The following is a 22,080-nucleotide window of genomic DNA, read 5'->3' on the forward strand; positions in this document are numbered from 1 at the left end:
CTTCTTTAATACTGTAAAAAGCAACGTTTCGATATAGATCCTTATACCGTTGTCAAGCAAGACTGAATAAGGGACATAGTATATTTTCCTATGAACCGCATCATCCTCCCATTCATGGGATAAGCCTCCCACATCATCAGCCGCCTCCTCAAACAGCAAACCAACATCGACACCCACTTCACAACATCAACTGGGACAACGTCCAAGTCCTCTCCAACTCCATGATTTCACTAAAAGAAAACTAACAGAAGCAGTCCACATTCGTCACCACAAGCCATCAATCAACAGAGATCAAGGCTTTTTCATCCCATCCGCCTACTACGAACTCATCAAGCAATAATCACTTATCCTGTTTAATTGGCTTCATGTCCCATTGGCTTCCCCCAATCTGTTCTCTGTCCATCGTGTTGTGACAGTATTATCCCTTTGTTGTCAACACGTTACCTATGTTATCCCACTCATATATGCAATTGTTGCTACTGTTATTCCTCCACCTACTATATATATTCTGTACTATGTCCCTCATTCAGTCTTGCTTGATAACGGTATAAGGATCTATGCCAAAACGTCGCCTTTTACAGTAATAAAGAAGTTGTTATCCATAAAATTGTGTCTACCTTGTCACCCGTCAACTTCTAAGTAATACCTACCAAACAACTTATACAATTTAAAGGGTCACGTCTACTCATTTAAATAGCATCAAGATTATCTCACTAGAAAAAGACAAATGAATTTTCATGGCATATACGACCATTCCAGGTGTATGAGATTCCTATGATTTAGCTGTCGTGATGTTGATGTGGATATTGTCAAATGCAATTTACAGATATTGCTTAAATCGGGAAAACATTGTTTCGTAGAATGGCATGTAAGAAATGGAAATGTTCATAACACTCCCAAATACTCCCTTGTCATGATACAACAAAACTCAAAATTAACTCAGATTCAACAATCAGTCTTACACCCTTATTATTAAAAATACTTGAAAAATGAGTTGCATCATTACACCATGATAGCATACTGACAATGTTCGAATTCATGAAAGCTTTCAAATGTATCCATCATATCACATTTATAACACATTTATATACATATTTCATACACAAAGATCATCAATGACTGTATTTTCCTAATACACCTCTTCAAAGTTAAAACTTTTGTTAGATCTGATGCAGACAGGAATGACTTGGATCTTGGTAGTCCAAGTTCTACTCATGAACTGAGGCTCTCAGTTTAAGCAGAGACCATATAATAGATGGTTTATTATATGGTCTCTGGTTTAATATGTACATGGCTTCATGGTATATGCGGTTGCGTTCATCAGTTATACACACTTATCAATAATGTACAAATCAAATATATAATATTGAGTTTGACTTTCATTCTCACTTTGCAAAATGTACACATACAGAATTATGGCCTCTCGTATTACCAGTCATACATAGCTGTTACACACACTCCATTACATAACTACCATTCACACACAACTATCATCACTTACAGTAGCATGTAACAAGAGTTGCCTCCCTCCTCACAAGACTGTCTCAAGCTCCCCACAGCAATGGCCCATTCGCGGAGCTCTCTGTACTATCGCTGCCACCAGTGAAAGCTCCCCACTGTGATAGGTGGCTACAACCATGCTTGGAGTTGAACTCTCACCCGTCCGACCGTTATGTTAACAAACAAGTGATGACTGCCGTTACGCCTTATATTATTACCCCTGCTAAATTATTTTCTTTGTCAATTTGAATTTCTGTTTCATTTCAACAAGCATGTAATTGATACTGTAAGAATGTAAGGGGGAAGTTGGTTGATTTTCAATTCTTTGGCAATCTCAAACAAATCTGATCAAACAAACAAAAAGGTAAATTCATCTGGTAAATATGGTCAGTTGTTAACCTTTTCAAAATTCACTATGATGGCATTCCCAAAGACAAAAAAGTATAAACGTTACTACATTTGGGGTTAGAGGGTAAATTTCCAGATTCTTGTAATGGCTGAGCCCACACTGGTGGCAGTGATGTTACGGAGAGTGTAACGAATGCATCATGCCCTGGGAAGGAGCCTGTCTGTTGTTTGTTCCAAATACAGATTATGGGCTAGAGGACATCAAAGCCATGAGTTTTGCGCAGAGTTCCCTCCCTTGGCATGGGGCATGGTCTCCAGTGGCTAGTAATCTGGTCAAACTTGACCAGCAAGGACTGTGTTTATGTGAGAACAGTTATCTCCCTTGTATAGAAGAACCTATTCAGAACAGTTATCTCCCCTTGTTCAATGTTGGTTGCGGTCTCCATGAGCTGGGCATGTCTATATGATTTTCTTTCCTGTACCAAAGAGGGTGTAGACTATCAGTCCGAATATACAGACCAAAGCAGTTTGATTGAACACAGCACTCCAGCTCTTTGTCACTTCTAGAATATGACCCGCCATATATACTCCTATGAAACCTGAAATTACAAACAATATATAATGGAAAACTTGTGGGTAGAAGGTCTGGGACAGCAATGACACATCTCTTTGGTCTGGTTGTTGTTTACGCCAGCCATATGGCAGAGGCTCATCCATCTGGATCTGACTTCAAGATCAGAATTGTTGAAAGAAAACCAGCTTAAGGAATAAAACTAGCTCAATTGTAATTATTTTAGTGAGTGAGGCAAGAGTTGTGCTACAGCGATATTATAGCATGTCGGAACGATGATTTTCAATACCGGATGAGCCAGATATGCCAGTGGTTAAAAGCATGAGTACACAGTCACACAATCCGCCAGGTTAAACACTGCATCATCTGCGAACTTTCATCTCTAGTGCTAAATCCAAGTAAAATTCTTTTCAGTCCAGTGAGTGAGCGAATGAGTGAGTATGATTTTGCGCCACTTTTAGCAATATTCCAGCAATATCACGGCGGAGGACAACAGAAATGGGCTTCACAAGTTGTACCACAGGAGTCCGTATCTAAAAATAGACGCCCTCATGCATATTCATGACCATCTCCACACGCGAGCCGTGTGGAGATGGTCATGAATATGCATGAGGGTGTCTATTTTTAGATACGGACTCCTGTGGTTGTACCCATGTGGGGAATCGGACCCGGGCCTTCAGCGTGATGGACGGACACTTAAACCAAAAGGCTACCCCACTGTCCCTGTTTGGTCTAGCAAGTTCAGCACATTATAACACTAAAATCTGAAGAAAAGATGCCAAGAGCAAAGTTCAGCTGGTAGACTTAATTTTTTTTTGGCTCAGACTGCACCAGCTGTTTCTTACTGCAAGCATGGCTGCTTGGGACATATTGCAGAATCCAAACAGGATATAATCATGGATGGTATGCAATGGCAATGGATTCTAAAATATCAGATTTTACACTTGTCAGAACTGTTGCCAGGGTTACTTAGAGATAAAGTTTCTTACCTGGAATGGCTCCCGCCATGTTCATTATACCTGTAAAAGAAGAGTGTTATATTCATATTGATTTGTTACTGGGAAGAAGGTCAACCTTGAGGGCACAACACAGAGACTTGAACAGCATCTCAATTAGGGCTGGCTAAAAAGATTGATAATTGGAATTATTGTCCATGAGAAGAAATATTAAGGATAATTGATATGAAATTGTTGTCATCAATTTACCAAAACAGACTTGTTATTGTCAATAATGTCAACTGTCGAAGACGGAAAGCAACTTTTTTTTATTATATCTCAAATGTCCACAAAGTAATCTATGCACTGCTCACCTGTGGCGTGAAATATGTTGATTTCTTTGCACATTTGTTTTAAGTTACTTCTTTGATATACATATATCAATAATTACCGTATTCGACGTAATAAGCGCCCCGCTCTAATAAGCGCCCCGCTCTAATAAGTGCCCACGGCGTTATTTGCTAAGATATTGGCAAGTGAACAATCCCAGTTAGCACCCCTTCTGATTGATCAATGAACACAAGAATTATTTATTCGTGTGTAATACGCACTCGTTTGTTAGATGCACCCTTAATTATGGGCAATTAAATTCTCGAAAATATATCTATATTGTATAATACACACAGATTCTATTTTTATATCATTTCAGGCTGACCACAAAATTTAAAATCTTTCAACCTCGTTTTTAATCTCACCAAAATTATATTCTAATAAGAGCCCCCTATTTCTAATTTTGAGAGCGCCCTGTGCGCTTATTATGTCGAATACGGTAATTGATATTTAGTTAGCGATTATCGAACTCTATAATCTATTACGATAGCCAGCCTTAATCTCAATACAGACATTCAGTTACAGCTCGGTACAGTTATGGGTTCTGAGTACATGAGCACTGATCGAGATACGCATACACATTTGTCTAATCTGAAGAAAGAGGAACCAGCATGGCTGGCTACTGATACACATCATAGCGATTGATAATCACTAACAAAATATCGATCAATTATTGATAAATAATAGAGAAGGAACTTAAAGGAAATATGCAAGAAAGTTCTGACAGAAATCAACATATTTCATGCCACTGGTGTGCAGTGACACATTTATGTACGGTTTACTTTGTAGACATTTCAGACATAACAAAAACAGTTGCTTCCCGTCTTCGACAATTGACAGTATTGACAATGACAAGTCTGTTTTGGTAAATATTAACTTTAATTATTCACAATAGTCTATGTAAGTTATTATCGATGACAACAGTTTTATATCGATAATCCCTTATATTTCTGCGGCGATAATTCTGATTATCGATCTTTTCAGCCAGCCCTAGTCACCAGCTAACCATGTAAAATGTACAGTAACCCATTTTTAACAAATATGTTTGACTTACTTGCCTTAGAAGAGTACTTACTGTGTCGGGTGTTCCATTTGAATGAACTATGCATTGTCAAACAATAGGCATCACTGCATATGATCTACTGCTTTTTTATATGCTTCTAGATATTCTTATTGCTGATAACCACCCTAACAAATTAAACTAATTTTATGTCTTGAAATAAACTGCTAAGTATAGAAAAATTCAGAAATAGCCAAAAACAAACATACTGTAACAGAGCCAGACACTGATGTTTTGTTAGAAATACATATTTGTTCTTTCTAAGTCAGTCTCAATAAAATCAACTAAAAAATATATGACTGTATTAAAAAAATATTTTCGAAACTAGTCAAAACTGCAAATAAAGGGCAAGGTAATCAAAAGCTGCAGGTAGCGAGGAACAAGAGAGGGCACCTACCAAAAACTGATCCTGCATGTTTTGGAGCGATGTCCTGTGGATTGACGAGGATGCCGCTGTTGTGGAAGCCGCAGCAGCAGACAGAGAGGGCCATGCAGGTGAGTGCCGCCTCATATGAAGTGGTGTAGGTGATGATGACGAGGAACAGTGCTGTGCCGCCCAGGGCGATGAACTGCATCAGTTTCCTCACAAACGTCACGGAGTACCCTGTAGACACAGTGAGTGACTGATTGGGTTTCATGCTGCTTTAAACAGTATATCTTTTATATCATGTGTCAGCTCAAAAGATGAGGAGAAATTTCTGAATTGATGACAGTCTCTTATGTGTACAGTTTTAGTAAAACCAACAAGCATCAATTTTAGTGCTGACAAACCAAGAAACATAATCAGGGCAAATCTAGCATTTACAGCATTTACATTTTCTGTCAGTTTATTCAGTTCAAATTTGTAGCAAAACCGAAGCATTGAGAACTGGTTCAGAATTGTAGCCCTCAAATCATACAAATGCTAACAGTCAATGAGGTCTCCCATTTGATTCTTATTTGTCTACCCCCCCCCCCCCCCCCCCTACTATTTACTTGTCTCGGGCTAGCAGACAAGCATGAATTTCTGAGGCTGCCCATGCCATCTGGCTTTGCTGACACACATTCAACCAAGTAACTGAGTGAGTGAGTGAGTGAGTGAGTTGGGTTTAAAGCCGCTTTTAACAGTATTCCAGTTACATCACGGCGTGTCAGTTTAATGTGGGAGGAAAGCCTGAAGTGGTGCAGGTCTCAGACGTTTACCACTTCGGTGAAACCCACGAGCACGGGTATGGTGCTGACAAACCTAGAAACATAACCGGGGCGAACCGGGATTTCGAACCCACAATCATAGGTTTCTGGCGTGCCTAAGGGACGCAACTCTGCACAGCGAATCGCGGCGCCTTAGACGACTGGGCCACCCGTGCCCCCCACCGAGTAACTGAGCCTGACCATCTAGGCCCCATCCCACAAAGCTATCTTAGCACTATGATGATCATAAGCCTTTGTTAAAGTATGGGAGTTATGATCAGCTTAGAGCTAAGATCCCTTTGTGGAACAGTGCCCTGATCAAGTGTATCTGCCTCAAGCATGATCACATTGTGTGAAGAGATGCAGCACCTCAGAGATGACACACATGTGGTAACTCGGTGGTGAAATGTCTGCCTCAGAGTTGCATGACACCGGTTCCATCTAAATAGAATGTATCCAGTTGAAGAATGGGTACCAGAAAGGACCAACTGGTGATTGACTGATGACATTTAAAATGGTCTTAAATAACCAGACTGTAACAGGTGCTTGTTTGGAGCAACTGTACTCATCACTATAACCACCATCATCATCATAACCATTGCTTACTGATGCCAGACACTCACCTGAGGAAATCATCTTGTCTGCCAGGTAGCCACTGAATATAGAGCTTGGAATTGTCACTACCCAGGGCACAACATTGAACACCCAACCCTGAAACACAAACTGCCATTAATACACAGGGACATAGATGTAACATACAAGTCAAAGTAATAATTATAATATATATTTTTGTCTTAGAGCAACAATTTCAAACATCATGGACAAAGAATCACAGAAATTAATTCTTCAGCATATCATGATGTAAACTGGTTTTGCATTTCTCGAACTCATTCTGTAGACATGCAGATGCCCCTTTTAATTCTTATTCAAGGATACAGAAACTTTAGCAGCAGTTAGCACATCATATCCTTGTGATCACGCTTGGTTAAAATTAAAATTAAAATTAAAATTAAAATTAAAATTAAAATTAAAATTAAAATTAAAAAAACCCCAAAACTTACAATTACATTTCAAAAACTAGGGCACGTCAATGTACATTGAGTGAGTGAGTATGGTTTACGTCGCTTTTAGCAATATTTCAGCAATATCATGGCGGGGGACACCAGAAATGGGCTTCACACAATGTACCCATGTCGGGAATCGAACCCGGGTCTTTGGCGTGACTAGCGAATGCTTTAACCACTTAGCTATCTCCATCACACATCTGAGTGGAACGAAACTCTCGCCCTAATTAACTTCCATAGCCAAGTACGATACATGAAAAAAATACCAATCAATGTCACTACACATACTTACTACTACACATCAACTTTTACAATTATATATGCAGATAGGGCTATTTATGACATTGTATAAAATGCAAATTCAAAATGGCTGCCTAGACGGCCATGTTGAAAATTTTAAATTCAGTGAGCAGGTATAACAGGCAAAATTTCAACTTGTGGTTTCAAAGAAGATATCAATAAAGTTTATGGTACACAATCTGCTACGACATTTGCTTGCAAGAACCTTTGGTTCAAATAAGCTAGAAATCCAGGAGAATCAGAAAACAATATAATTCAAAGTACAGTCTGCATGCATGATTAACACCCATAACCAGCCAACAGACACAGTCAGGGCTACTGGCTTACTGTGGTGCAAGAAGTAACTACAGCTGCATGATCACAAGCGGGAGGAGACAGTTATCAGGCTGCATTCAAGGTAAGCAGAAAGAAACTGTATGGACTCTAGCAATGAAGTAACTGATCATGAGGATGAGATGCTTAGTTGCATTCCAATGGGGTGATAATTGATTCTCACAAACTGCATGTCGTAAAAGGCAACTTGTGGATCGGGTATTCAGGCTCCATGACTTAGTTGATTGCATGTCATAGTGACCTGTGAAGATCCGGGGTAGAATAGATCTTCAGCAACCCATGCTTGCTGTAAAAGCAACTATGCTTTTCGTAAAAGCCGACTCACGGGATAGGTTGGTCAGGCTCGCTGACTTGGTTCATGCATGTCATCTTATCATGATTGCGTGGATCGATGCTTATGAATTCAATCACTGGATTGTCAAGTCCAGACTCGATTATTAATAGACCGCCATCATGTAGCTGGAATATTGCTGAGTGCGGTGTTAAACAACAAACAAACAAACAAAGCGTGTCATCATACCCCAATGGTGATGGATGATGCTCATAATATCAATCACTGGTTCTTTTGGGCCACACTTGATAATTTACATGTTGCTCACATATAGTTGGAATAGTGCAAGGAGGATCAAACCAAATAGCTGAATAAAATATGACTAACACAAAATTGAGACGACAACTTAACAATGCTTAGCACACTTAGGTAGTCTTTACACAGAATTTGAACAATCAAAAACATTGAAGAGCATGTTGGTCTATTGTACTATCATTTTTGGAAAATGATTATTCTGATTCATCAATCACGAAAAAATTCCATAATATATGAGCAACTGCCATTTCTGACTTGACCATTGTTGCTGATTTGAAAACATTTGATTACAGGTATCTATTATTCATATGGTAATCCATTTCCCATATCAACTGACTTGAAGGCTTAAGTGTAAAGTTTGTTGAGTAACCTGTAATGCTGTGTCATATGACATCCCCAAAACTCTTACACAACTACAAAAAAGAGACCTCATATCTTGACAAGAACCATAGTGAGTGAGTAAGCATGGTTATATGCTGCTTTTAACAATATTGTGGGGACACCAGAAATGGGCTTCAAGCATTGTACCAATGTGGGGAATCAAACCTGGGTCTTTGGCGTGACAAGCAAAAGCTTAAACCACTAGGCTACCCCACCGTCCTGACAAGAACCATGAAATGAATTAATGAATACAAATTCATTTTGTAAATTTCAAAGACTACAACTGAATTTGACATACAAGCAAAGGGGTTGAAAATTGAATCCTCAATTTAACCCTGCAACATTGAGTTAACCCATGCCGCTTACCCACTTGTAGAAGCATGCAATACAGGCAGCAGGAGGGGAGACTAGTCTTCATAAACCTTCAGGATCATTCCAAGCCAGGGACACAGTAATATACCTAGTGACATTGATAAGGTCACTGTAGATCGTTTTTTTATCAAAATGTACCCTGGGTACAAAATGGTATTTCGAGTTGTACCTAGATTTTCGTTTCCATATTGTTTTGTACCCAGACCATGTTTTGGAAATCTTGCAATAGTCTATGTCGTAAATGTATCCAGAACTGGTTTACAGCATTCAACAACATGGCCGCTCCTGCTTCCGCCATAATTCCCAAATAACTTTTTGTGTATTTACATTGTATACCAATGTTATCCCGAGTTGATTCCGTTAGAAAGAGACTTGAGATTAAGTCCATCAACGTCCTTGTGCAGAGAGTTATCTCCCCTTAAACCATACAGTGGGTAGATGTCATCCTGCTAAATGAGAACAAAAAACTGGATACACTTAGATATGGACTGGGTACAAAATGATATGGCAATTAAAGTCTAGGTACAAACTCAATATAAATCGTCTTGTACACTGGGAACATTTCGACAGTAAACCAATCGAGAGGGACCCTATCAGACAGCCCTAGTGACAGTGTGAGAAGATACGAGTAGGAAGCAACTCCACAAACACCCTCTTCTATTACACTTTGGTTCTCACCTTGCCTGATGGAAAATTGTCATGGAAGTAAGTTGGTGCCCAGAATAGAAGGATTTGAAATGACAGTGAATGGCAAAAGTGTCCAACTAACAAAGCCCTGAAATAATACAAACGTACGGCTTACTGTTAGAACACTGATAGAAAAGTCCTTGGATTCCCTGGTATTTTAGTTCCATGCTGTTTCTGAGTCAGTGTCGCTTATCTAACTTATCAAGAATAATATGAACCAACCTATTGTTTTTTTGTGAACAGCAAATGAAATTTTACCATGGTTACAGCTGGTTACATGGGTATTTGTCGTTGACTACAGCTAGTCTACTGGCTCCTCGCTGTTCAAAGAATGGGGTTTGTGCAAATAGCTTCTGAAGGTGAGAACCTTGTCTAGGATGAGTGAGTTTGGGTTTAATGCTGTTTTGATAACTACCAAGTTCATATTTAAAAATATAACATAGTGTAAGTTTACTGTGGGAGGAAATCCTATATTGATGCATACTCTATATCTCCAGGGCGAGCACTTCGGTAAGCCTACATTATCCCCTTGATCCATTCCCGTGATTCTCACAATCTTAAATTACCCGCCCTTGATTGCCATTTGGCAATTTGATTTGCTACGCTACTAAGTCAAATGTACCAATCAGAATGCGAGCTACAAACCAGCCTCAATGTTGGGTTGGCCAGTCCCATTGATTATAATCAAGTTTGCAAAAAATTAAACATTGAAAAACTGACTGACACGCAAAAAAACACCTCCAAAATCTTTTTGATGAAAAGGATGTGTTCATGTCCATTAAAACTGGCGGTGGCTTTGGTTTCTAGGTAATACAAGTTACCTCCTTTATCCTGTCCCTTATGCTGACGTTTGATTGGTCGGTAAAATGTTAATGAAAATCAAGGCCAGGTAATGTGCGATGGCAAGGACCGTGGGAATGGATCCAGTTAGTGTAGGTTTACCAAAATGCAAGCCTGGAGATATAGAGGATGATGCTGATGCTGGTGGTAACTGTTTACCAATGTGATGAGAGGTTGGATGGGGACAGCCAGGGATCATATACATGTATAGAACCTATTTCATGTGGATCCTGGCACTGTCCAGGGATGCAACTCTGCAAAGTGAATGTTAGTGGCTTGGACCCCTGGGCTTTAAATAGCATACAATGTGACCTTGTAGGTCTTTGGTTGGATAATCCATCACAAGTCGCACATTTCCATTCAATCACTCAGGCAAAACTAAGTCTAAAAGGGTTAGTCAGTTTAGCAGGGGAAACAAGTTTTACTAAAGTTTGTATGTTATTTAATCAGCAATATTCCAGCTATATGATGGAGGCCAGTAAACACTCAAGTCAGCACCAGACATTCCAGTGGTTGCTATTGTGAGCAACGATCCACGCCACCGGGGTACGATGATGTGCAATCAACCAAGTCACAGAGGCTGAACACCCAATCCATTTGGTCGCCTCTTACGACCAGCATAGGTTGCTGGGGATCAGGGTGCTGTTGTACAAACATACCTTAACATAGACTTACGACACTCGTAGCGCTTAGCTGTTTCGTACAACAGCACCCAGGTTTACTCAGGATCTTACTAAAGTTTATCATTATTTTGTCCAAAATTGGGATTTTATATAAATTCTGATTTTTTTTCAAATTCAAGAGTACATGTATTGTAGCAATATATTTTCAGATTGCATCTAATGCAAAAATATGAAACTTAGCATTAAAACCTCTTCTTCTATACTGGTCTTGTTATCAGCAAAATACAGGTTACTTCTACATGCTCTACACAGCCACAGAATTACTTACATGTTTTAAATTTTAACATGAATTGGGAATTTTTTAATTCCAATTTGGGTATTCTTAATTGTTAATGAGATTTGCTGCAGACTTGGGGCTGAATATCGGCCTCTGAGCAGGTCTAGAATCCCTATTGCCAGACATACTGAGTGGTCAAAGCCTATCAATGAAAAAAGTCGGAAGACAAAATATTCATGGAATCCAAGGATGCAATGATATCTGGTCAGCTTCCCAAATCCTTACCTTCGCAGAAGGGAAATTATCATGGAAGTAAGTTGGCATCCAAAATAAAAGGATTTGAAATATCAGTGCTGAAGAAAAATGCCCTGCCAACATTGCCCTGAAACCAAAACAAACGTCAGAACAATGGTCGCAGCTACAAAGGGAGGTAATGTCGTCAGCCATGACAGGTTAGAGTACAACATGCATGCAGACAGCACGTTGAATGATCTACAGTAAACCAGGCAGGAAGGAATTAGTCCCATGATCTTGTATTCCATGTACCAACAACATCACACTTCAACATCTGTCTAAGTATTTCTATGAATTTCAACATTAATCAGTTGTGACGTGCGCGGAGACATCTGTCGGTCATGTGAAGTTGTGGCACATACAAAACAAAACATTGAGAAGCCAACTACACAACTGATCCCCTTAACACAGACAGCTGGTTTTAATGGTTTCGGCAAGGGTAAATAAAAAGAATTCCTGTGAAATCGCAAACAGAATTCTAACTCACTTCTGATATTTTTTTAAAAAGAAACAAGGTGATATGTGGCCTTATGGACCAATCAAGATAATAGGAAGGGATGGTAGGTGACATTTTCTCACATGTCTCAAACCTTTCACCTTCATTTATTTGTACTGAACCAGAGCTAGAGATATCTAAAATGTACTGAGATAAAAAAAAGTAAAGTTTTGCAAGAATACTGTCCTTCCTAAATCTGAGTAAACCTCAGTTGCAATTCTCTGTACCGCAAGTCTTGAACCATTCCCTGTCTGTGTTCAGGTGGTCGGTCAAGCACTGGGCAGGACACTGAATAACAGTTGGTGGACAAAACTCACCTTGGCTGTGGGGAAATTTTCATGAAAATATGTGGGCAGCCACGACAAGAGGATGTAAAATGCATTGTTTTCACAAAAGTGGCCTACAATTAATGACCTGGAAGTAAGAAGTAAAGATACAGATCAACCAAAGTATGAACATGGAATATTACCCACAGGCACATGGATATTGGTGAAATTAGTCTCAGTAATTCTCAATGAGTGCTTAATGTTCGGCTTAATGTTGATTGACAAAGTGTTTCCAAATTTGTTTGTCCCATTGTTTTCAAGCAGCCCAGAGCAATGTGACATCATACAAACACAATGCCTAAAATATCTGAACATGATGTCACCCATTTATTGTGACATTGTTTCAACAATAGACTAACTGTGTTGAGGTCTTCCAAACTTGAGATCAGGGGACCCCAATTTTTCCATGTTTTCTCAGAAAAGAGGCTATGGGTAACCTACTTGCAACTTTGAATTATAGATTATCTATCTATTGTGAATTAATATTGAAAGTTCTTAGCCAAGGCTTGGAAGTTGGAACTTGAAACATTGATTCACTTGGGACAAATAATGCATGATTTCTCGAAGCTCAAGGGGTTATTCTCCGAACGTCAAGGAATGAGGACTATGGTTGGTTATTTTGATATCTACAGGTTGGTGATACATGGTACTGAATAATGAAAGAAATTTCAAAAAGTCTCACAATTAATGTGAAAGATGACGGCAGACAGAATTTTGGTAAAACCAACAAAAGTTCATGTATGTATACCCAACAAAATATTTATAGGAGGAAAATATTAATAACATTTGTGAAAACATGGTGAATATGATAAAATCACCATTATTACCAATATTTACATGAATTATATTCCGTTTCAAGGAATGTTGAGTTGAAATTCAGGTTTGATTGTCTGCCAACTGAAATCTGTCACATACAGATGATACATGAATTATTTTACTTACTTCTGATCATTTTACTTTAGGATATTTGTAGTAAATATTTTCACAAAAACCTCCCAACAAGTTCATTGTGCCAGATGGAGTTAATAAAAAAAATGAAGTTGTGCGATGGTAAACTTGGTAATAAAAAACAACAACGTTTGGAAAGAAAATGAAAGGGACTAGTCTACAGTGAAGAGTCACCCCAGTGCATCTCAAACCTTGGAATATCAGTGGAAGTAAAACATGATTTATGACTATTATATATACCGTATTCCACGTAATAAGCGCCCCGCTCTAATAAGCGCCCACAGCGATATTTGCTAACATATTGGCAAGTGAACAATCCCAATTGGAACCCCTTCCAATTGATCAATGTACACAAGACATTTTTTCGCGAATAATACGCACTCGTGTGTTATATGCACCCTTAATTATGGGCAATAAAATTCTGGAAAAATATGTCTGTTGTACATAAACATTTCAGGCTGTCAGCATAAACCACGAAATTTATCTTTCAACTCTGTTTTTTTTCAGCAAAATAAAATTCTAATAAGAACCCCCTAATTCTAATTTTGAGAGCGCCCTAGGCGCTTATTACGTCGAATATGGTAATACAAGACAGATATGTATCCATAGTCCAGACAGTGCTCATATAGGACACTGGGGAATAACGAAGTCTCATCATTTCAAAACATATATTTATTCAAACATGTTAAAGTTGATATATTTTGAGTTAACAATTTTGAGTCATTCTTGTTATTTCACGATAATGAGGTCTGACTGAAATCCCATAATTTTCAGGTCTCTTTTCGTTAGTAAATCAATATGGTCTTCCAGAATATGCTGTTGAAAATATTAAAACTCTTTTGTGTGTCGATACTAAGCATCCTGAGTGAAACTTGTGCCATTGATTTTACCAGCACAACAAAGTGTCGGGTGCATGTTACTGAAATTGTTGACAGTCATCTTTTTTCCAGGAAGTGTTAAACATGTTAAAAGGGACAATGGTGTTAAAGCTGTAAAGTTAGAGAAGGTGGTATAGAAAACCATGATGGATTACATGATGGAATGCTTTGTGAGAATGTACAACATAAAAAGAAAATAAAAACACATGATTATTCAAAATAACAACTTCAGTTAACATTGATAACATTTCACAGAGCTAAGTGTTAACTTTTCAAAACATGTAAGCACTACTGTTCCTTTTACCAATAGAATCAAATAATGTCAATTCAGTGGCAATGACATAAACCTATTTTCTTTCTCATGTTTTTTTCTGAACATTTTGATGTACACCTTTCCAATCATCTGACTTTAGTTGGTAGATGTTTGGAAACAAGTGAGGATTTTCCCACCTTTGCACATAGCAGAGTTGGATGCTGCTTGGTGCTATCTGGGAACAACTAGTGATGAATAGTTGACAGTGAAGAGGACTTCTGTTGAAACTTTGAAAATTCAGTTGTAGTGTGATTGCAGCCAAAATACAGGATTTATGGCAATGATATAATAGAGGTAGAGGATTGGTAAGCATTGTTATATTTGTATCCCTGTTTGAAATAGAAAATCCTTGCAAGTTTCACTTCTTGAGTAAAACCCCATGGCCAAAAACATTATCTGGAGCCCTGGCCTCTTGACAAAATTGACCTGACATGATTAATCATTTGAAGATTTCTTTTGAGATGGCTGTTACATAGGCACAACCATAAATCAACTTATGTAACAACTGAAGTTCAGCAATTGTCCTTTGTCTGGCAGATCAGAGATAATATCAATAATGATGAATGTTAAGGCTGCAACGATACAGGAAGGTCACGATACGATACGCATCTCGATATTCTGGTCACGAAACGATACCTATCTCGATACGCAATGATAAAAAAACAAGACTTAAAGCATGTCAAGATTGAAACCTTTCATGATTTTGGAGCAGTCAAAATTATTTTATAATAACAAGACTACTGAAGTTGTTCAGCTTCAAAGTGGAACTTTCTCTAACTTTCCTTCAACACCAGAAAATAATTAATGTACAACTTCAAAGAATTTTGATGCAATGGTCGAAGAAATTGTATCTGAAATTATTATTTTATCAGGAATAATATATTCCAATATTGTGTTACCTTAGTTGCAGCTTTTACTATGGATATATTTAAAATTATAAGAACCACAAGTGCAGCATTTTGGTACTGGTGATTGCTGTTGCAGGATATTTTTACGTATGGAACAATTTGACCAGTCACCCTAGGGACTTCCCGTGCTACATGTATTTCGATTGTGAAAACGTTATGTTGACATATATTAGCCAAATTGCCACAAATATGACTTTTAACGAGTCAAAGAATGGCATTTTTAATATATATGTATCCATTCTCTAGCAACTTAAGTTCGTTTCAATGCGTCAAAAGCGGTAATCTGACCCTGGTTGCTGTATCTCTTCACACACGATTTCACATAACTTAATGAAAACAATATTAAAGGAAATTTTGAATAAGATTAATAAAATATATTGCAAACACAAGTCCAGATATACAATGAACATGTTTTAATAACAAGATAATATAATAATGGTATTGAATTGCGTACTTCAATCGGATTTGCAGACTTGTATTTTCGGTGTTATGTGCTTGCGGTGATCAGCTGATAATGTTTTATGAGATGGTGAAAAACATCTGTCGGTGTAAGAACTGAGCTTATAAAAAATGTAAGTACGTTTTTGGGAGCCATGCGTTAAAGCGCGCTTTAACCAAGTTAGCGGTTTATTGAAAGGCACAATAGCGAGGAAAAGCTGTACTTGGGATTTGGGTTTCGTATCGTGGCGTATTGATAAATGGGCCCACGTTTATCGTATATCGTATCGTGGGTCAAGTATCGCAATGCATCGGAATATCGGTGTATCGTTTCACCCTTAATGAATGTCTTGGTCTGAATGTCAGCAAGTAACCCGAGGCATTCAACACACGGTGGGGCGTATTTTGATTTAGACTATCGGTATTTTGATTTTGCAAGGACATTTCTTAGGGTTTTATGTGTTGTATACCGCTCAAAAGAAGTTCAAGAACACCTGATGGTATGACAGATTAACTAGAAACAAATTGGGTGTTCTTTAGCTTCTCTTGAGTAGTAGTGCCTAATAGATTTCGTATATTAAAATATTTGAAAGAAACTTTCTTCACATAGCTTCTATCAATCAATTGTTGCTTCAAACTAATTATGTTAACCAAGGTGTTGATAATAACTCCCACAAAAATATTAATTCCAGCACAAAACATACATGATAGACTTCATCAGATGTTAGGCCACAGGTTGATAAGGCCACAATAAATTAATTATTAGATTTTCAACCAAACAAATCTGAAATGTCAGGCATGAGGCTTTTTATTTTGTATTTTATGTTCTTTAAACCATCTGTGTAGAGCAACTGTTAATGGATATCAGTGTTGTATATTTCATCAAGTAAAGTTAACTTGAGTGAGTATGGTTTTACACCACTTTAAGTAATATTCCAGAGTTATCACGGCGGCAGACACCAGAATTGGGCTTCACACATTGTACCCATGTGGGGAATCGAACCCGGGTCTTTGGTGTGATGAGCAAAAGCTTAACCACTAGGCTACCCTACCGCCTCTCATCAAGTAAGGAAACAAGGCAACACATGAATTGCTTTTCTTCATTTGTACATGCTGTAGGTACTTGGGGAACAATGAATGGTGTGCAGCAGAGAGTTTGGCATCTTCCCGAGGCAAGGGAGTTACCTGACTTTAGAAGTCCAGTTTCCATGTTTACTGAACTAGTCTGGAATTTCTAAGTTATGTTTTGGCTGGACTGACGTGTCTGCATAGTCGTAACGAAATGAGCATCCAGTTCATAAACTGCTGTGCAGATTTCAGTCGATTGCAGGATTTGCAAAACATGTGTAACGTTAACTGGGTGTCAACAGGAATTTTCCAAAACTTTTCATTTTTTCGATCAAGCTGCTCAAGTAATTTGATGCATTTTGCAAGATAAGACCCGTTTTGTAATAATATTTATCTTTATAATCGAACAGATCATCTAGAGTGGATGTCGCCATATTGTTTGAAGCAATAGCCAGTGATATGATCGGTGGAATCTGATTGGTCAGCATGAGGGACACAGAAGGGACATAACTCGAAATACCAACTGGTACCATCGAGCCACTAAATTCCAACCTAGTTCGGCGAGGGTGGAAACTGGACTTTAAATGTCCGTTAACTCCCTTGCCTCAGGAAGATGGGTGTTTGGTGTTTGGGCAAGGAGACGAAAATCTAATCATCAATTCATTTATGGCCTGGCTAGAGATCAACACATCAGACTGAGTCAAATATACAGGATTCCTATGCTCAGGGAAATCTGTGTTCTTTCTAAACACTATCAACAATTCAATAATCATCATGATCATAAGAAGGATGTTTTAAAGATATTTTATGTTTGTTGTTTCATAGATTTAATGTGAAAATAGATCCATGCAAGTTGTGTCTACACTATGGTATATATACTACTCAAAGAGGTTAATGAACACGAGATTCCATTAGTACTATAGTTAATCTGTCATGGCATGAAATATTAACTGTAGTCATATGAATGAATCGGGTGTTCTTTAATTTCTTTTGAGTAGTACATTAATAGCCAGTGCCACTTAATTAATATTACATAAATATCAAACATGAGTGCTTGCTAAAGTTTGTTCTTTTGATGGTCAGAAACAGTAATCTAAGCAATGGGCAATCCAATTTTTCTAAAATGTTATTTGAGTAGGTTACAGATGCTACTTACCAGAAGGCAGCTTTTGTAAATAAAGTGATCCATGGAACCCCATGTGCTTCTCTTGTTTTGTCTGGGTACCCGGACCCATCATGTGAATGTAAGTTGATATACTTCTTCCTATGACGGTTTACAAGACAGTATCTCATCAGCAACATCCAGCCCAGACCACACAAACCTATCAAATACATACAGAGTTAGACAATAAGACTATGAGCATTTTTGTGGTACATGAATCTGTAGCTATCTATTAAGAATTGATATTTGCAGATGAAGTTATGTGTGAACATATGCAAAGCAAGGTATTGTCAAAGCCAAAAGAATCCCTACCAAAGCAATTTCACCTGTTATGAAAGAATAACAATGAAATTCCATTCTGAGAGCATCAGGCCAACACTTTGGATGACAAATGTTCCTCTATACGCTATATAACCCTCTCAATTACAGTCAGTGACTTTACACACTGGTCTGAAGCTGAAGCCTAGGACAATTCAGGCTAGGAAGCTCAGCTAATGATAATCTATATGACAACACAATATCATTAAATTCAGAGTGAGTGAGTGAGTATGCTTTTACGCCGCTTTTAGCAATATTCCAGCAATATCACGGCGGGGGACACCAGAAATGGGCATTAAATTCAGATCTTAGTGCTCACTAAGTCTACACAAAGATCTGAGGACATCCCATTACAGGTAACATAAGAACAACCTTTTGCTAACGTTGACCGACCACAGAGATGACTGACAAGAAGTCAACATCAGCCAATCAGAGGGCTGTTTTCTCAAGCTTCACGGCACTAGTAGACATCCATTCCAGACTACGCTTTGAAAAATATTGAACAAAAATTTGAAAACTGAACCAAAGAAAATCCTGGAATGTCTAATAGATGGCCCAGGGGCTATTGAAAGTCTCTTCTGTTTCAAATGTTTATCCCAAAGAAGCGAGAGAAAGATGATTAAGATGGAATCAGTCGTGCAGCCTGTAACTGTGGGAATACCCTGTGTTACCCTTGTCAAGGTTGCATGATTAGAAAACACACTGACCTTTGGGATCTTTGTTTAGAGGTAGCGAGAACTAAGATCAGATTTCAATGAGATTGTTTGATAACACTATACGCTACTGAAAATGATGATAAGAGACATAATATGGCTAATATATTCAATAGCTTTTGGTACAGACTACCATACAAACATGGTGAAAGAGTAATAGGGCTATTGGAGCTGCTAACAGCCACTACAATGTCCATACTCTATCCCAGAGTGGAGGTCGGCAGTTATACCAAGCTGTAAATTTCTCAGCCTGGGAACAATTGTTTTCACTTGAGCAGTGTGTCAAGAAAGAACATTTTGATATCTACGTAACAAATGTTTTAATCAGCAGGCCACTTGCCAATTACCGTATTTGACGTAATAAGCGCCCCGCTCTAACAAGCGCCCATGGCGATATTTGCTAATATATTGGCTAGCGAACAATCCCAATTAGCAACCCTTCCGATTGATCAATGTTCACTTATTTATTCGAGTATAATACACACTTGTGTGTTATGCAACCTTATTATGGGCAATTAAATTCTGGAAAATATATCTGTCGTGTATAATATGCACAGACTTTTCTTTTGTATCATTTCAGGCTTTCAGCATAAACCATGAAACCATGGTTTTTTTCATCAAAATTATATTCTAATAAGAGCGGCCTATTTCTAATTTTGAGAGCGCCCTTGGTGGTTATTACGTCAAATACGATATATTTAATAAAAGACATTCAGCAGCATATTGTCCCATTCTGTATGGTGGTGTTAGTGGGTGTTCTGGTATGTTATCCAATAGGCCTTTCAACTTAGTTTCTAACCCTGAATAATCGTGAGTAGCAAATGGACTACTTACCAATAAAATAGAACGGCATTTGCCAGCCATATCGGTCTAATAGGAGAGACCCCACACTGCCTGTCAAAAGAGTGCTAAAACACAACAAGTGAGTGAGTGAGTGAGTGAGTTTGAGCCCTGTTGAAGCTCAGATCTAAAGACAATTATTATAGCACCATATATCATCTGTATATAGCAAACAATGCATAAATGCTTACTGTATGAGAACATATATATTACATTATTTTGATGTACGCACTGATTCTTCTCAATGATTTATAGGATCAGTTACACAGATTGCAAACACGTCTCATGTACTGAAATTATACGAGGTGTGCGAGTTACTTGGATAAAATTTAATCAAAACACTTTAATGTTCTAAAAAAACCAAAAGAAACAACAAAACACAAGACGTTTTCGTTTGAATATGAATCATGATCTTAAATATGGTTAGCTAGTTGTAGTTTTTGCAGCAACTTGTTTTACAGTCAGTATGTGCAAGATGGCTTATATATACCATTTAGTTTACTAATAAAACTGAAATGCATTGGCGGAACTGCAATTTACAGTCACCCAGCTTATCAAGGTATGTTAAGGTACAATGTATGATCATTGACACGTGAAATATACATATAATCAATCAGCTGTTCACTGTTTATATAGGACATGTAACATATGTCTGCCAGCATACAGCTTTATCTGGCAGAGGTTACTGGGGTAAATAATACTGCTATTATCATTACTTTCATCATGTATTAATCTTTAATTAAAGTGTGTAAATAATTTATATATGCATCTCTGCATTCTGATTAACCATTTGTTAACAATTTCAGCAACAATAATAATAGCAATCATCAACCAAATTGAACGTCAACATGTTTGTCGGCTTTCTGAAAAAGAAAACAGCTTTATCAACAATCTACAACATAAACAGATTTCAGACATTTTGTCAAAAGTAAAGAATTTCATTTTTGAAATCACAGCAAACTTGACTGACATTTTCATGTTACAGTTGTGTCAATATTTGTTAATGGAGAAACAGTATGAAATCTGTTTTTGTCATGCTAGCTGATAGAAACAGGCAGTTACATAGATGGAGAAAACTTGGTAGTCTCTGGTTGTTTCTAGTTCTGGTGACTCGAGTGAGTGAGTGAGTGAGTGAGTGAGTGAGTGAGTGAGTGAGGTTTAACACCACTTTGAACAGTATTTCAGTTATATCATGGCATGTCAGCTTGATGTGGGGGAAAGCCAGTAGTGATGCTGGGTTTAACAAGGGCGTGATGCTCAGGGATTTATCTAGGATTAACTTCCTTGGGAGGCAAATTGGGAAATTATTAAATCTTTGAAAGGCATTTAGAAGTGATACACATAAGGAAGAGTATTTATGGATGTCAGCTTTTCTATTATGAGGAACACCACGTTTCGGAGTAGATGCTGACTCTTTCATCAGGTGTTCCCCATAATAAAGAAGTTGACATCCATAAATTTGCTTCCTTATGGGAAAATATTGTTTGTTCATTCAAAATTAGGACTTACTTCAAAAGAGTGAGTGAGTATGGTTTTACGCCGCTTTTAGCAATATTCCAGCAATATCACGGCGGGGACACCAGAAATGGGCTTCACACATTGTACCCATGTCGGGAATCGAACCTGGGTCTTCGGCGTGACGAGCGAACGCTTAAACCACTAGGCTACCCGACCGCCCCTTACTTCAAAAGAACATTTACATTGTCCTGTACAGTGACATTGCATTCAATTCAATAATGTGAAATTAAGCATTCAAGGCCCTTCCTCTATACCGATCCTGTTAGAAGCAAAATTCAAGCCATCACAATGTAAGTAATAACCATATTTACATGAATGGGAAATTAATTCCAATTTGGGAATTTTTACTGACATTTGCTTCAGATATTGGCCTCTGAGCAGGTTAAGATAAACCAATGGGTGCTGACAAACCAAGAAACATAC

The 22,080-nt window shown here is 38.0% G+C and overlaps 1 protein-coding gene across 1 annotated transcript in view; it reads right to left on the reverse strand.

The window, feature by feature from the left end:
• Positions 1–336: 336 nt before the first annotated feature.
• The window catches only part of LOC124112795 (solute carrier family 17 member 9-like), a 39,181-nt gene continuing 17,437 nt past the window's right edge, over positions 337–22,080 (reverse strand). Inside the window, exons 5-11 of the mRNA XM_046472939.2 lie at positions 20,134–20,207; positions 18,263–18,428; positions 12,545–12,641; positions 6,598–6,685; positions 5,202–5,408; positions 3,409–3,438; positions 337–2,447 (exon numbers count right to left, since the gene is read on the reverse strand). Of these exons, the coding sequence (XP_046328895.1) occupies positions 2,308–2,447; positions 3,409–3,438; positions 5,202–5,408; positions 6,598–6,685; positions 12,545–12,641; positions 18,263–18,428; positions 20,134–20,207 (802 nt within the window). The 3' untranslated portion in view covers positions 337–2,307. The remainder of the gene's footprint in view (positions 2,448–3,408; positions 3,439–5,201; positions 5,409–6,597; positions 6,686–12,544; positions 12,642–18,262; positions 18,429–20,133; positions 20,208–22,080) is intronic.

The sequence above is a fragment of the Haliotis rufescens genome, unplaced genomic scaffold (genome assembly GCF_023055435.1).
Source record: "Haliotis rufescens isolate VD_foot unplaced genomic scaffold, xgHalRufe1.0.p SCAF_2, whole genome shotgun sequence".
Lineage (NCBI taxonomy): Eukaryota > Metazoa > Mollusca > Gastropoda > Lepetellida > Haliotidae > Haliotis > Haliotis rufescens.